Source organism: Salmo salar, chromosome 14 (genome assembly GCF_965601325.2).
Source record: "Salmo salar chromosome 14, fSalSal1, whole genome shotgun sequence".
Lineage (NCBI taxonomy): Eukaryota > Metazoa > Chordata > Actinopteri > Salmoniformes > Salmonidae > Salmo > Salmo salar.
This window is the reverse complement of record NC_138304.1, coordinates 85804207-85816511: the sequence shown is the minus strand read 5'-3', so window position 1 is coordinate 85816511 and position 12305 is coordinate 85804207. Positions and strand designations below refer to the sequence as shown.

Sequence of the window (12305 nt, the reverse complement as noted above, 5' to 3'; positions counted from 1 at the left end):
GCGTGTATAGCATCGTTTGGCCGAGCGGTTTGCTGAAAGACATGGGGGCATGTCTCCTAGAGATGAACGTATTTTGGTGCGAAATGTGCAGATCAATCCCAGAACAACAGCAAAGAACCTTGTGAAGATGCTGGCGGAAACAGGTACAAAAGTATCTATATCCACAGTAAAACGAGTCCTATATTGACATTACCTGAAAGCCCACTCAGCAAGGAAGAAGCCACTGCTCCAAAACCGCCATAAAAAAAGCCAGACCAAGATTTGCAACTGCACATGGGGACAAAGATCGTACTTTTTGGAGAAATGTCCTCTGGTCTGTTGAAACAAATATAGAACTGTTTGGCCATAATGACTATCGTTATGTTTGGAGTAAAAAGGGGGAAGCTTGCCAGCCAAAGAACACCATCCCAACCATGAAGCACGGGGGTGGCAGCATCATGTTGTGTGGGTGCTTTGCTGCAGGAGGGACTGGTGCACTTCACAAAATAGATAAAATCATGAGGAAGGAGAATTATGTGGATATATTGAAGCAACATCTCAAGACATCAGTCAGGAAGTTAAAGCTTGGTCGCAAATGGGTCTTCCAAATGGACAATGACCCCAACCATACTTCCAAAGTTGTGGCAAAATGGCTTAAGGACAACAAAGTCAAGGTATTGGAGTGGCCATCACAAAGCTCTGACCTCAAACCCATATAAAATTTGTGGGCAGAACTGAAAAACAGAGTGCGAGCAAGGAGGCCTACAAACCTGACTCAGTTACACCAGCTCTGTCAGGGGGAATGGGCCAAAATTCACCCAACTTATTGTGGGAAGCTTGTGGAAGGCTACCCGAAATGTTTGACCCAAGTTAAACAATTTTAAAGGCAATGCTACCAAATACTAATTGAGTGTATGTAAACTTCTGACCCACTGGGAATGTGATGAAAGAAATAAAAGCTGAAACAAATCATTCTCTCAACTATTATTCTGACATTTCACATTATAAAAACAAAGTGGTGATCCTGACTGACCTAAGACAAGGAATTTTTACTAGGATTAAATGTCAGGAATTGTGAAAAACTGAGTTTAAATGTATTTGGCTAAGGTGTATGTAAACTTCCGACTACAAATGTACATATTACCTCAACTAACCTCGACTAACTTTTTTTTACTTATCAATTTTTTTCTTAACACTTATTTCTTCTTAAAACTGCATTTTTGGTAAAATAATTATACGTAACATTTCACTAAGGTCTACACCTGCTGTATTCATGTCGCGTTCGTCGTAAATATGGGACCAAGGCTCAGCGGGAATGTGTATGCTCATCTTCTTTATTTAGAAGAAAACCAAAATAAACATTTGAACAAAACAATGACGAGAAAACAGTCCTGTGAAGCACACAGCTACACTTGGAACGACTACCCACAAAAACCCATGAAAAAACACCCCTACTAAATAGGACCTTCAATTAGAGGCAACGAGGAACAGCTGCCTCAAATTGAAGGTCAACCCAATAAACTAAACATAGAAATAGAAAAACTAGAACGAACATAGTATATTTCTAACATAGAACATTAACCCAAAAACCCCGAAACACATAAAACAAACACCCCCTGCCACGTCCTGACCAAACTACAATAACAAATAACCCCTTTACTGGCCAGGACGTGACAATTCAGCGCATGTGACAAATAACATTTGATTTGATCCATAAGAAATAACACATTTCAAAGGTGTATTCCCAGTCATGTTAAATCCACAGATTAGGGCCTAATGGATTTATTTCAATTGACTGATTTCCTTATATGAACTGTAACTCAGTAAAATCTTTGAAATTGTTTCATGTTGCCTTAATATTTTTGTTCAGTGTAGATTCAGCCGCAGGCCAATTTTTTATTTTTTTACCAGATGGTCGGGGAACATAACTAAAAATAATTTGTAGGCTGCAAATTGACCTCAAGAAATAAGCCCAAACAGATTATAATATTTGACTAATAATTTTTTAACCATGCTTACATTTGTAGGGTAAATTATCACACATACAGTATCTCTTTATTTTGCGTGAGAATAATTTGTAACAGATTTCCTGAATTAAAATCACTTGGACCTGATTTGCTGGTGTTTTTAAATTATTTTATGTACAAGAATAAAAATACAAGTTTTTGTTTGAGTTTTGTTTGCATAGAAACTTGGGGGGGGCAAATATAATCACCCGCGGGCCACCAGTTAGGAACCCTGTGCTAGAGTTTCACCATACTGTAACTATATGTTATAGACAACGGTCACCTACTGGGTATGTGGCATGTAATATCTATTGTAGACCATGCCTGCAGGTAGGCCTACCATAGCTTGAAGACTATGAGAGACACACTGAAGCCACTTACCCGTTATCCCACTCCAAACACACACAAACACATGATAAAACAAGCAAAATATCGGAATCTACAGCCACAGTTTCTAACAATTTACCATATCACTCGAATGCGTTAACGATAGTCTTGTGATCTAGCAATGTAGTGTCGAACAACACATTGCCATCAGTGAGTGAGTGTGTTTGTGCGCGCGTCAGGAAGCTGAGCAGTACACGCACCCCTGCTAGGAGGAGTCAGTAAACGATTTGATTAGCCGCCTCGCGCCACTCGGTGCGCTCAGTGGTTTACGGAGACCGATTTGAAGGGTTGACAAGGAGAATCGCTTCCCCGGTATCCTGTCCCTCTTCACCGGGTAGCCTAGAAGCATAGTATGCTATCCCTGTCCCTCCGCTCGTTCCACGTTGAACAGAATAGCCAGAGACGCATAGAGAACTGTCTGGATTTTGAAGGTGAAGGACTTTGTGTTGTGTATTTACATAAAGTTCTGTAGGCTATAAATACTGCGTATTTGATCGCGAGGATGGCTGCGAAGATGGAATTAATCGAAAGGACAGTAAGGTCCGATATCAGAGTGAAAGTTTGCACAGCACTCCCTCTGAGATGGAGACGCGAATGACATAATAATTTATCCACTTTTTCTCATAACGGAGCGGCCTTTGGATTTATTGTCTGCAGCTATTACGCGGCGCCGGACACCTGCACCCGACTTGGCCGAGACGGCTTCTACGCGGCTCTCCGCTCAATAACAAATTGCTCAGAAGCGCTTCTTGAACTGAATCGATCATTTCTACTCTTATCTGAACTGTTGTCAATGGTAGGCTACTTCCACACAGGCAGTTCATTTGTTGCGCGTTGTTGTGCAGTTCTGTAAATCACTGAATGCGACGGATAGGCGACAGTGGACATCCGATAATAAATGTGTGAGCACCGCTATTCTCTTCATATTGATTATTATACAACCTCTTTGGAGTTACATGCAGGTATTTTATAAATGTTACATTATCCTGATAATTATTTTCTGTGTGTGATGTTATTGTCTGAGGTTGGGGTTTGCGGCTTTATGCTCTTGTTATAGTGCGCAGGTTGTTGTAACCTGTCCTGGAATATCATTGCGCTTTGTGAAAAAACGAATAGTTATTGATTTAGCCCACTGCAGTAGCCTAGGTTACAATGTGTTGCATTGATTCGACAATTATAGCTGCATGTATAGGCTGTCTGAGTCAGTCTAGTGACTTAAGAGACAGGCGCATGAGGAACAGTCCTCACACTAGGCTAGGAAATTGTCTGTACTAGCTCTGGTCCAGGGCGTTAGTTCGCGTTCGTAGATGTTAGTAGAAGAACACGCACTAACGTCCTGGACCAGAGCTTGTCTTGATATGCATGTGGGAATAATGTAGCATCGCTGCTTGACGGGACATTGAAAAATTAAGAGGTTTTGCGATAAAAAAACAACAACAAATATTACATGATTACATTATTACACGTTATTACAAATGTATTATTTTCAATGTTAAAGTATTACCTTGTTTATTCTCAAAATCATACGGTTGCCTGTTCTTGTGTGTTGCAGATACTGGATGTGTCTTCATGGGCATTTGAATAGTGTCAGCATCAACTGAAAAGTCACAAAGCTCAACTAAGCTTTATAAATGTATTCCTCAGTCATCTCTTCATATCGCTTCTCCGTCCAGTATTCACTGCCTGGATTGTAATAGCTAAAACAGGAGAGAACTGTGCCTCCACCTCGCCCCTGTCCAAATCCAAAGCCAGTATAATATTCTTTACAGCACTGACTCACAATGGGCACAGTACTATCCCTTTCCCCTGCATTCAGGAAGAACAGCTACTATGACACGCGGCCTGGCTCACTCAACCACTACCCGAGCCTGAGCAGCCGTTCGCTCAACACTCAGAAAGACCGCGCAGGTGGCCTGAAACGGGGACAGTCAATCTTTCTCCCAGCCCTCACCTGGAAACGCCTGGTCGCCTCCACCAAGAAACGAGGGGGCTCTAAGAAATGTCCTGGGGGTCCGGGGTCACTTGGAGACCCCCTCAACAACAACAACATCTACCAGAAGGATCCAGTGTTGCACCTCAACCGCGAGAATGTCAAGAAGTCTCTGTCGTGTGCCAACCTCACAAGCTACGACGGGCCAACGGGACTGGGTCTGGGGATAGGCTTCGGCCAGGGGCACTACAGCTATGGCATGGGCATAAAGCCCCAGCAGCTGTCCTCTGTCAAGAAGGTGCCCCACCAAGGAACGGCCGTCTCATCTCCCAAGCGCATCATCGTCCAGGCGTCCACCAGTGAACTTCTCCGGTGCCTGGGTGAGTTCCTGTGTGGCCGCTGCTACCGGCTGAAGCACCTCTCCCCTGCGGACCCAGTGCTGTGGCTGCGGGCGGTGGACCGCTCTCTGCTCCTCCAGGGCTGGCAGGATCAGGCCTTCGTGACTCCGGCCAACGTGGTGTTTGTCTACATGCTGTGTCGTGATGTGGTGGATGGAGACCTGGTGGCGTCGGAGCACGAACTTCAGGCCACACTACTCACCTGTCTCTACCTGTCCTATTCCTACATGGGCAATGAGATATCCTACCCACTGAAACCTTTCCTGGTGGAGGCTGGCAAGGACGCCTTCTGGGACCGCTGCCTGGCCATCATCGATGCCACCAGCGCCAAGATGCTGCGCATCAACGCTGACCCGCACTTCTTCACCCAGGTGTTCGCTGAGCTGAAGAGTGAAGGGGGCAGCAGCCCACAGGACTACAGCCGCGTGCTGGACCGGTGAGAGGAGGGGTAGTGGGGTACAACCCCCCCCAATCCCCATCCGCCTGTCCTTTCCCCCCATCTCTCTGCCAAACATTTCCCACCCGCTCCAGCCACCTACCTCCAAGAATGTAACACAGGGATAATGGATAAGGGATAAGGGACTGCCCCCCCCCCCCCCTCCCCCATCTAATGGTACATCCGGAGACCCTGCCATTAACCACCAATGAGCCATCTACATTAAGACAATGGGGAAACTTGTCCTCCTAAGACTAGATCAGAAATTAGCATGTGTCATCAATAGGGTTGAGTGCTTATGTTGTTAGCACAAGCCCTTTTGTGTTATGTAATACTCACCTGATTTTACTTGAATGGTGGAACCATTTGGTCTACCTGTCCTTCGTGACCCCATTCTCACCTCTTGTGTCTCAGTGAGCTGGGGGAACAGAAACAGAAACAGTCATCTCAGCTGTTCCCCCCTCCAGTCTCTCCCCACTCTCCTCTCTTCCCTCTCCCCACTCTCCCCTCTTTCTCCCCTCCTTTTTCTCCCCTCTCTCCCCTCTCTCTCTCCTCCCCTCTCTCCTCTTTCCCCTCTCCCCTCTCCCGTCTCTCCCCTCCCTTCTCCCCTCTCCCCTTTCCTATCCTCTCTCCTCTCTCTCCTCTCTCTGTCCCCTTCCCTCTCCCCTCTCCCCCCTCTCTCCTTTCTCCTCTCTCCTTTGCCCTCTCTCCACTCCCCTCTCCCCTATCCTCCCTCCCCTCTCTCTCCTCCCTCCCCTCTCTCCTCTCCCCTCTCCTCGCATTCCTCTCTCCACTCTCTCTCCTCCCCTCTCCCACCTCTACCACAGCCAAGACTCCCTGTCTGAATGTGATAGCAACATACATTTGCATGGAACAGTTTTTTTGTCAGAAAAAAAGTAATTCACTATTACAACCACATACAGAGCCAGGTCAGATGTTCTAAACAGTGATTGGTTGGGTCATAAACAACCCAAGGGAATGGCATTTCAACAACAACATTTTTACCTAGAAGATCATGGACATCATTACTTGTAAATTACTTTACTAGAAGTGAACAGACCTAACTGAAGACATAACAGGACATTAAAATAGGACCTACAGACATGTATTATGGTAATATACTAAATTCCTTATGTAAGTAACAAAACCCCATGTTATCTAGGTCCCATGTTGTCTATGTATCATGTTATCTAGGTCCCATGTTATCTAGGTCCCATGTTATCTAGGTCCCATGTTGTCTAGGTCCCATGTTGTCTAGGTCCCATGTCGTCTAGGTCCCATGTCGTCTAGGTCCCATGTCGTCTAGGTCCCATGTCGTCTAGGTCCCATGTCGTCTAGGTCCCATGTCGTCTAGGTCCCATGTCGTCTAGGTCCCATGTCGTCTAGGTCCCATGTCGTCTAGGTCCCATGTCGTCTAGGTCCACTTGATTCTGTCTGTCGTGTGCTTGGTCATCAGTAAAACAATTCTTTTGACAACAGAGGGTCATCTGACCTGAGGGAAAAGCTAGAACAGCTACCAACCCATTAATACCATTCACTCAGTTTACAACCGAAATGGCACCCTATTTCCTAAATAATGCACCATAGTCCTTATATAGTGCAAAAGTATTGCACTATATAAGGACTATGGTGCCATTTAGGACAGAGCGTAAAAAACATCTGTAGGGTGCAGGGCCGTTTGTTTCTCTCTCTCCAGCTATCATTTAATCTAATGGTCTCCTGGTGGAAGCAAAATACGTCCTTATTTTGCATGTGTGTGTGTGCTTTCGTGTATGTGGGTATGTTATTGGCAGATAGCGAGGTTCATCAGCTGTTTACCCCGTCAGTCCTTTGTTCCCTGGCTGTGCCTGTCATCAGGGCACCCGGCCGCTGCTGCTGTGGCATTAATGAGACTACCCCCCCACCTCTTCCTCCAGTTCTCCTCCATTCTTACTCTGGCCCCATACCCTCCATCCACCTCTGTCCCCCTCTAGGCTACTCTACAGGCCTAGAGGTTCAGTCACTGGCTAATCCAGGCTGGCCTGGAATTTAAACACACACGCACACGCACACACACGCACACACATACACTTAAATACCTAGTCTCCTGCACCGGAAGTCCCCTGAAACAATGTATGAGAGGGAGAGAGGAGGGGTGTAGATATGAGTCACACGTGTCCTGTAAAAGGGTAGAGGTAGCTGAAGGTGGTCCTTAGTCCCAGTGCAGGGCTGGCCTGGAATGGCAAGATGTGTGTAGTTGTGGTTAAATGCTGCTGTTATTGTTGTTAGCCTCGCTGTCTCATTCTAGGGATTACATCTGTGTCCCAAATGGCTCCTTATTCCGTTTATAGTGCACTACTTTTGGCCAGGACCCATAGGCCATGTTGTTCTCCTCTTTAAAAAATGTTTTTAATGAAACCTTGGAATTTCTGGTTCACACGTTTTGATCTAAGTCACATGTGCTCTAATGTGTGTTTGTGTCTGTCAGGAATAGACCACAGATGTACCTCAGGGCCAGAGGGCGGGATTTTTTCTGTGTGCAAGCTGTGCTCATAAAAATATATTTATCATGGTTGCCAAGGCATTAAAAAAATCTGATTTGAAATATGAACAGAGAGCGAGAGAGGCTTTGGATCCTCTCATTCCCTTCTGGCCATGGCAGACTGTTAGCCTGCTAATGAGCAAAAACTACAATAGCTACAATAGGAAAACGAGTTGTGTAGAATGTAGAAACACACCTAAGGTGAGTCATGGGAATTGGCCCAAATGGCCCATAGCGCTCATAAGACCCATAGGTCTCTGGTCAAAATTAGTGCACTATGTAGGGAATAGGGTGCCAATTTGGGATGCATCCATACAGTAGGATCACAAAGATAGTTACTCCCCATATGAGTGGGTGAGGTAGTTCTTCTATCGCCTTCTATGCAGACAGGTCTTGCTGCCAAACCAATTGTATTTCTGTTGATGCTAAAGCAACATAACAGCCTCTCAGTCTCTCTTCACTCTGATTCTGGATGAGAGTACTATAGGTTGCAATGGGTTGCTATGGGTTTGTTGAACCAAGGCAACTGGTCTAATGTCCTAGACCTAGAAAACATGTTTCAGGGTCTGGGACTTCGGCGCTCGATGCTCCACTTCCGCCCAGACGGGTGGTGGGTGGCCCATTCAGGAACAGTATGTGGCAGTGCTATGCCACCCTAACCGTCCCCTCCCCCATGCCAGGAACGTGCATACAGTACGTACACACACACTCAAGCAGACACACACATCGTGGTAATCCACGATTAATCCTCCCATCCAATCAAATAGAGCAAGGGGGAATAAGTATATGCCAAAAGGTTCAAAATCTGATGAGATTTGGTCTTGCACTTCCATCCTTCCCCCTGTGTTGGCCCTCTGCTCAGCCTTCCAATTCATGACACACTCCTCATAACAACTTGGAGGTCCCCCAAGACCAATGGACAAACCTCATGTTCACTTGTTCAGCTCAGACCGAGGCTTATTGGTGTTGGAGGCAGTCCAGTCCAGTGGTTCCTGCCTGCCTGCCCAGGGGCCTTGTATTTCTATCTAAGAAGTGGGAGACTAGAGCTGGGCGAGGTTGGCGAGGATGTCTCATTGCTGGGGACCACCGTCTCTGTTTCAGGAGCCTTGGTCGACGGCCATCTTGGAAGACGGCCGGCCGCTCTTATTGTTGTGGACGTTGTTGTGCATTCAGTACGACACTGGCCAGTGGCCAGCACTCAAGGCCTCTAGTGTGTTGACAGCAATCAACCCTATCCCCTCCTCTCACCCGCTCCTCATTTCTCCTTCTCCCCTCCCTTATCCCCGTCTCGCTTTCCACACACACTCGGCTGTTGTTCCCCTGCCTGTTGCCATTTGATTGGATGTTCAACCCCATTGTGGAGAGAGGAGCAGATAGAATGGTGGTGTTTGTTGGCCAACAGTCAGTCACAGACACAGCCTTAGTAATGGGGCTCTATGGCCTCTATCTATACCGTTGTGTTGTATGCTATCCTGTCTATAGGGGTGATAGGGATTGCATGTGGGTCATAGTATTGGGAGCATTTTGCTTACACCAGGAGTCTCCTAGTCAAGTCCTGTTCTCCTCTTATGTAATATTATTGCGTCTTTCAGGGAAATTGTAAAATGTTGCATGTCTATGTGTGTGACCTTAGAGGCATCCTAATTTTAAAACGTGTACACGCTACATGTAACTGGCAGTTTTGTTGGAAATCATCATTCCATTGATGTCAGTGGGAGATAGGCATGAACATTTCAGTTATGTGTATGGATCTCAAGTTAAGATGTGGCCCATACAGTTTAGAACTATGGGACTACGCTGTAGTCCATGTGAACAAGAAGAGTATTTCTTACTGAAAAGTACATGTAGTCCATGGAGGTATAGAGAGAGACATAGGCCCTGCACATGGTAGATTTATTATTAGCATGTTATTGTAATGTGCCATCCATCAACCTTGAGTCCACCCTCACCCTCACCTTAAGCAGATTACCCCTTTATCTCTTTACCTCCACCCACTCAAACAAAACCTTGAGCTGGATCCCTGTTTATCCAATCGTATGCCTATACCAGACCTGTTTCTTGTTTCCACCCAATCATATGCTACTCAACAGGAACTGTGACTCTACCTGTCCAATCAAACACCTCAGCAGAACCCTGGAACTCGGTTTGACTGTTGGATGAAACTACTGATTGGCCGACAGGATATTCTTTGCAACCCCATTGGTCAAGGGATTCTCCTTCACTACAAATGGACAAAATATGGAGAGTCAACCAGGAATAAAACAAAAGACTGTTGGACCCTATTCTATGAACTACATGGGTGGGACTCAAGCAAAGACTATTGCACCTCAACCATCCAGGATATTTCAAATGGATCTCAGGCCCTAGTTTGGCATAGTGGGAGACTTTGGTTTGGCGGGAATATCAGGCGAAGGCTGTTTAAGTCACCATTGCTCTGTGAGTTCTGGTGAACTTGTTTTCTCAGTGTATTTTTCTGCTATGTTGGAGTAGAATTTCAATGGCACACCTATAACAGTCTAAGTGCAGACTTAAAGGGATAGTTAAAATTACAAATTGACATTGGTTTGAAATATCCCTTTAAAAGAAGTAGAAAATTGTGCAGCTTAAATATGTTGCTGTGTGACAAAATGAACCGACGACAGGAAAAACAAAAAAATATGTCATATCTTGTTACTGTGGTGGTGTGCATGCCAGATAGACTAGCATTTTTTTTTGTTTTACGTTTTCTTTTCTTTTTTATTCGCTTTTGTTTTAATGCCGTAAATGTGTTTTCATTGAAATGTTATTTCCTTAACTTAAAAAAAGTAATCAGTTCATCCCTAGTCGTGGGAGAAGATCTGATGTCAAACAGTATTAGTATGTAATTATTGAAGTCATGATGACTGTTATAATTATAACTGCACATTTGAAGTGTTATTGTTATTGTGGATGTTATGTTATTGAATGACAGAGACAGAGAACATACAGTACCTGTATTCTCATTTTGTTTTGATGAATCTTTGTCTTTAACATCTTGAAGAATGTGAAATCATGTAAACAATGATAACATAGTTTCTCCCATTTCTCTACCGCTATGTCTTAGTGTTCAAAGATGTCAAAACTGCGATTTCAGACACAGCTTTTGACACAACACTGTTTAGACATGGTAGATGTGGTGGTATAATGGTATAATTGGCATCATTGTGATGGGTGGTGGGTCAGGTGGCTGGGTACGTAGGGCGCATCCCAAATGGTACCCTATTCCCTATATAGTGCACTACTTTTAACCAGAGCCCTATAGACTATATAGGGAATAGAGTAATATTTGGGACACACACCTAGCCTTCTGTTAGAAGGAAGTGTTTCAGTTTGTGCTTGTCTCACTTCCTCTGAGGATATTGTGAAATGGGCGAATGATTGATTTTCACGAAAACATCAACATAATTTTGTAATGGCTGCTGTGTGTATAGCAAATGCAGAATCAATGGAATCAATGGCGAAGCCTCATCAATGTGACAACAGATGGTGAATTGATGCACAATGGAAGACATTGTAGTGGTCAGATCAAAGACAGGCGTCCCCACACAAGCATCTCCGGTCCTTACCCTCATTGTAGCTATGTCTTAACCCACAGCACTGCATATAATTGAGGCCTCTGCTTCTTTTCAAGGCTACATAGCACTCCTATTCTATGAAAGGAAAATACTTAAACAAAATACTGACCAAAACATCAACAAAGAACTGTCTGAATGATCAGTGCTTTGAGTTAGACACTTACCTGTTGCCAACCCTCTCAGAAGACCTGTACCCTTCAGTCTCCTCTCACCGTTGCTGCCAACCCAACCCTTAGCCCAGGTTTCCATGGTTACCTGCCCCTGGCACTGACTGACAATGACATTGTGATAAAACTCAGTTGAAATGGAGAGACCAGAGTTACTTTTGTAAAGCCACCTCATATGTGTGTACAGATGTAGGATCTTAATTTGATCACCCTGTTGCAGGAGGACTTAACTGCAATGCAGGACATTTAAAACTTGTAGTGTATTTGAGGTTTAAAACGGCTTCTGAAGTTTGTAATTTCCACTTTGAAATTTCAGACTTAATTTCTTCTCTTTTGAAAAATATATCAACCCATACAAAAATGTCCATTAATTTTAATCCACATAATAATCCACATTTCCTGTTGCTGCAGGATTACTTTCCTGTTGTAGCAAACTGGCTCAAATTAAGATCCTACATCTGTATGCAACTCGATGTGTCTAATATTGTTGTTGGGGAACACTTGAAGATGAAAACAATGTGACTTTGTTTTTCATGTTAAAATGCAATTTTTGTTTCCTTTTTTCATTACGATGTTGATGATTTTTACTATTATTATTCAATAAAGTATTGAGGTGAAATTCCTCTCCTGTGGTGTTAACGTTATTTGGGTGATGGCTTAAGAGCTTTATATTGTATGCTCTCTCTCTCTCTCTCTCTGTCACTCACTCACTCACCATCTATCCATCGCACGCACACACCCTCCTCCGGTATTTGCAAGGCCCACAAGCTACCATTGTATTCTCCCAGTGCATATGGTATATTCTGCCTGTCTGGGCCCAGCAACGCAGCACCTGGCTGGCCGACAGTAAAATAGCATAATGCATGGTCACCCACAATAGCCTGGCTG

At 44.5% G+C, this 12305-nt stretch overlaps 1 protein-coding gene across 3 annotated transcripts; it reads left to right on the top strand.

Annotated features, from left to right (window-relative positions):
- The first annotated feature begins 2612 nt into the window (after nucleotides 1-2612).
- Nucleotides 2613-12040, top strand: LOC106570360 (cyclin-dependent kinase 5 activator 1). 3 transcript variants are annotated; one of them, XM_014142581.3, is made up of 2 exons: nucleotides 2613-2803; nucleotides 3925-12040. In XM_014142581.3, exon 2 carries the CDS (start codon nucleotides 4154-4156, stop codon nucleotides 5138-5140), a length of 987 nt encoding a protein of 328 aa, XP_013998056.1. In that variant the 5' UTR covers nucleotides 2613-2803; nucleotides 3925-4153; the 3' UTR covers nucleotides 5141-12040. The 3 variants fall into 3 exon arrangements, with proteins under 3 accessions (XP_013998056.1, XP_013998055.1, XP_013998053.1); XM_014142580.3 differs by having other exon boundaries at nucleotides 2613-3168; XM_014142578.3 differs by having other exon boundaries at nucleotides 2613-3334.
- The last annotated feature ends 265 nt before the right edge of the window (nucleotides 12041-12305 follow it).

Bases quoted from the DNA above. Each gene is read 5' to 3' on its own strand.
- LOC106570360 (XM_014142581.3), top strand. From the start codon at position 4,154: ATGGGCACAGTACTATCCCTTTCCCCTGCATTCAGGAAGAACAGCTAC.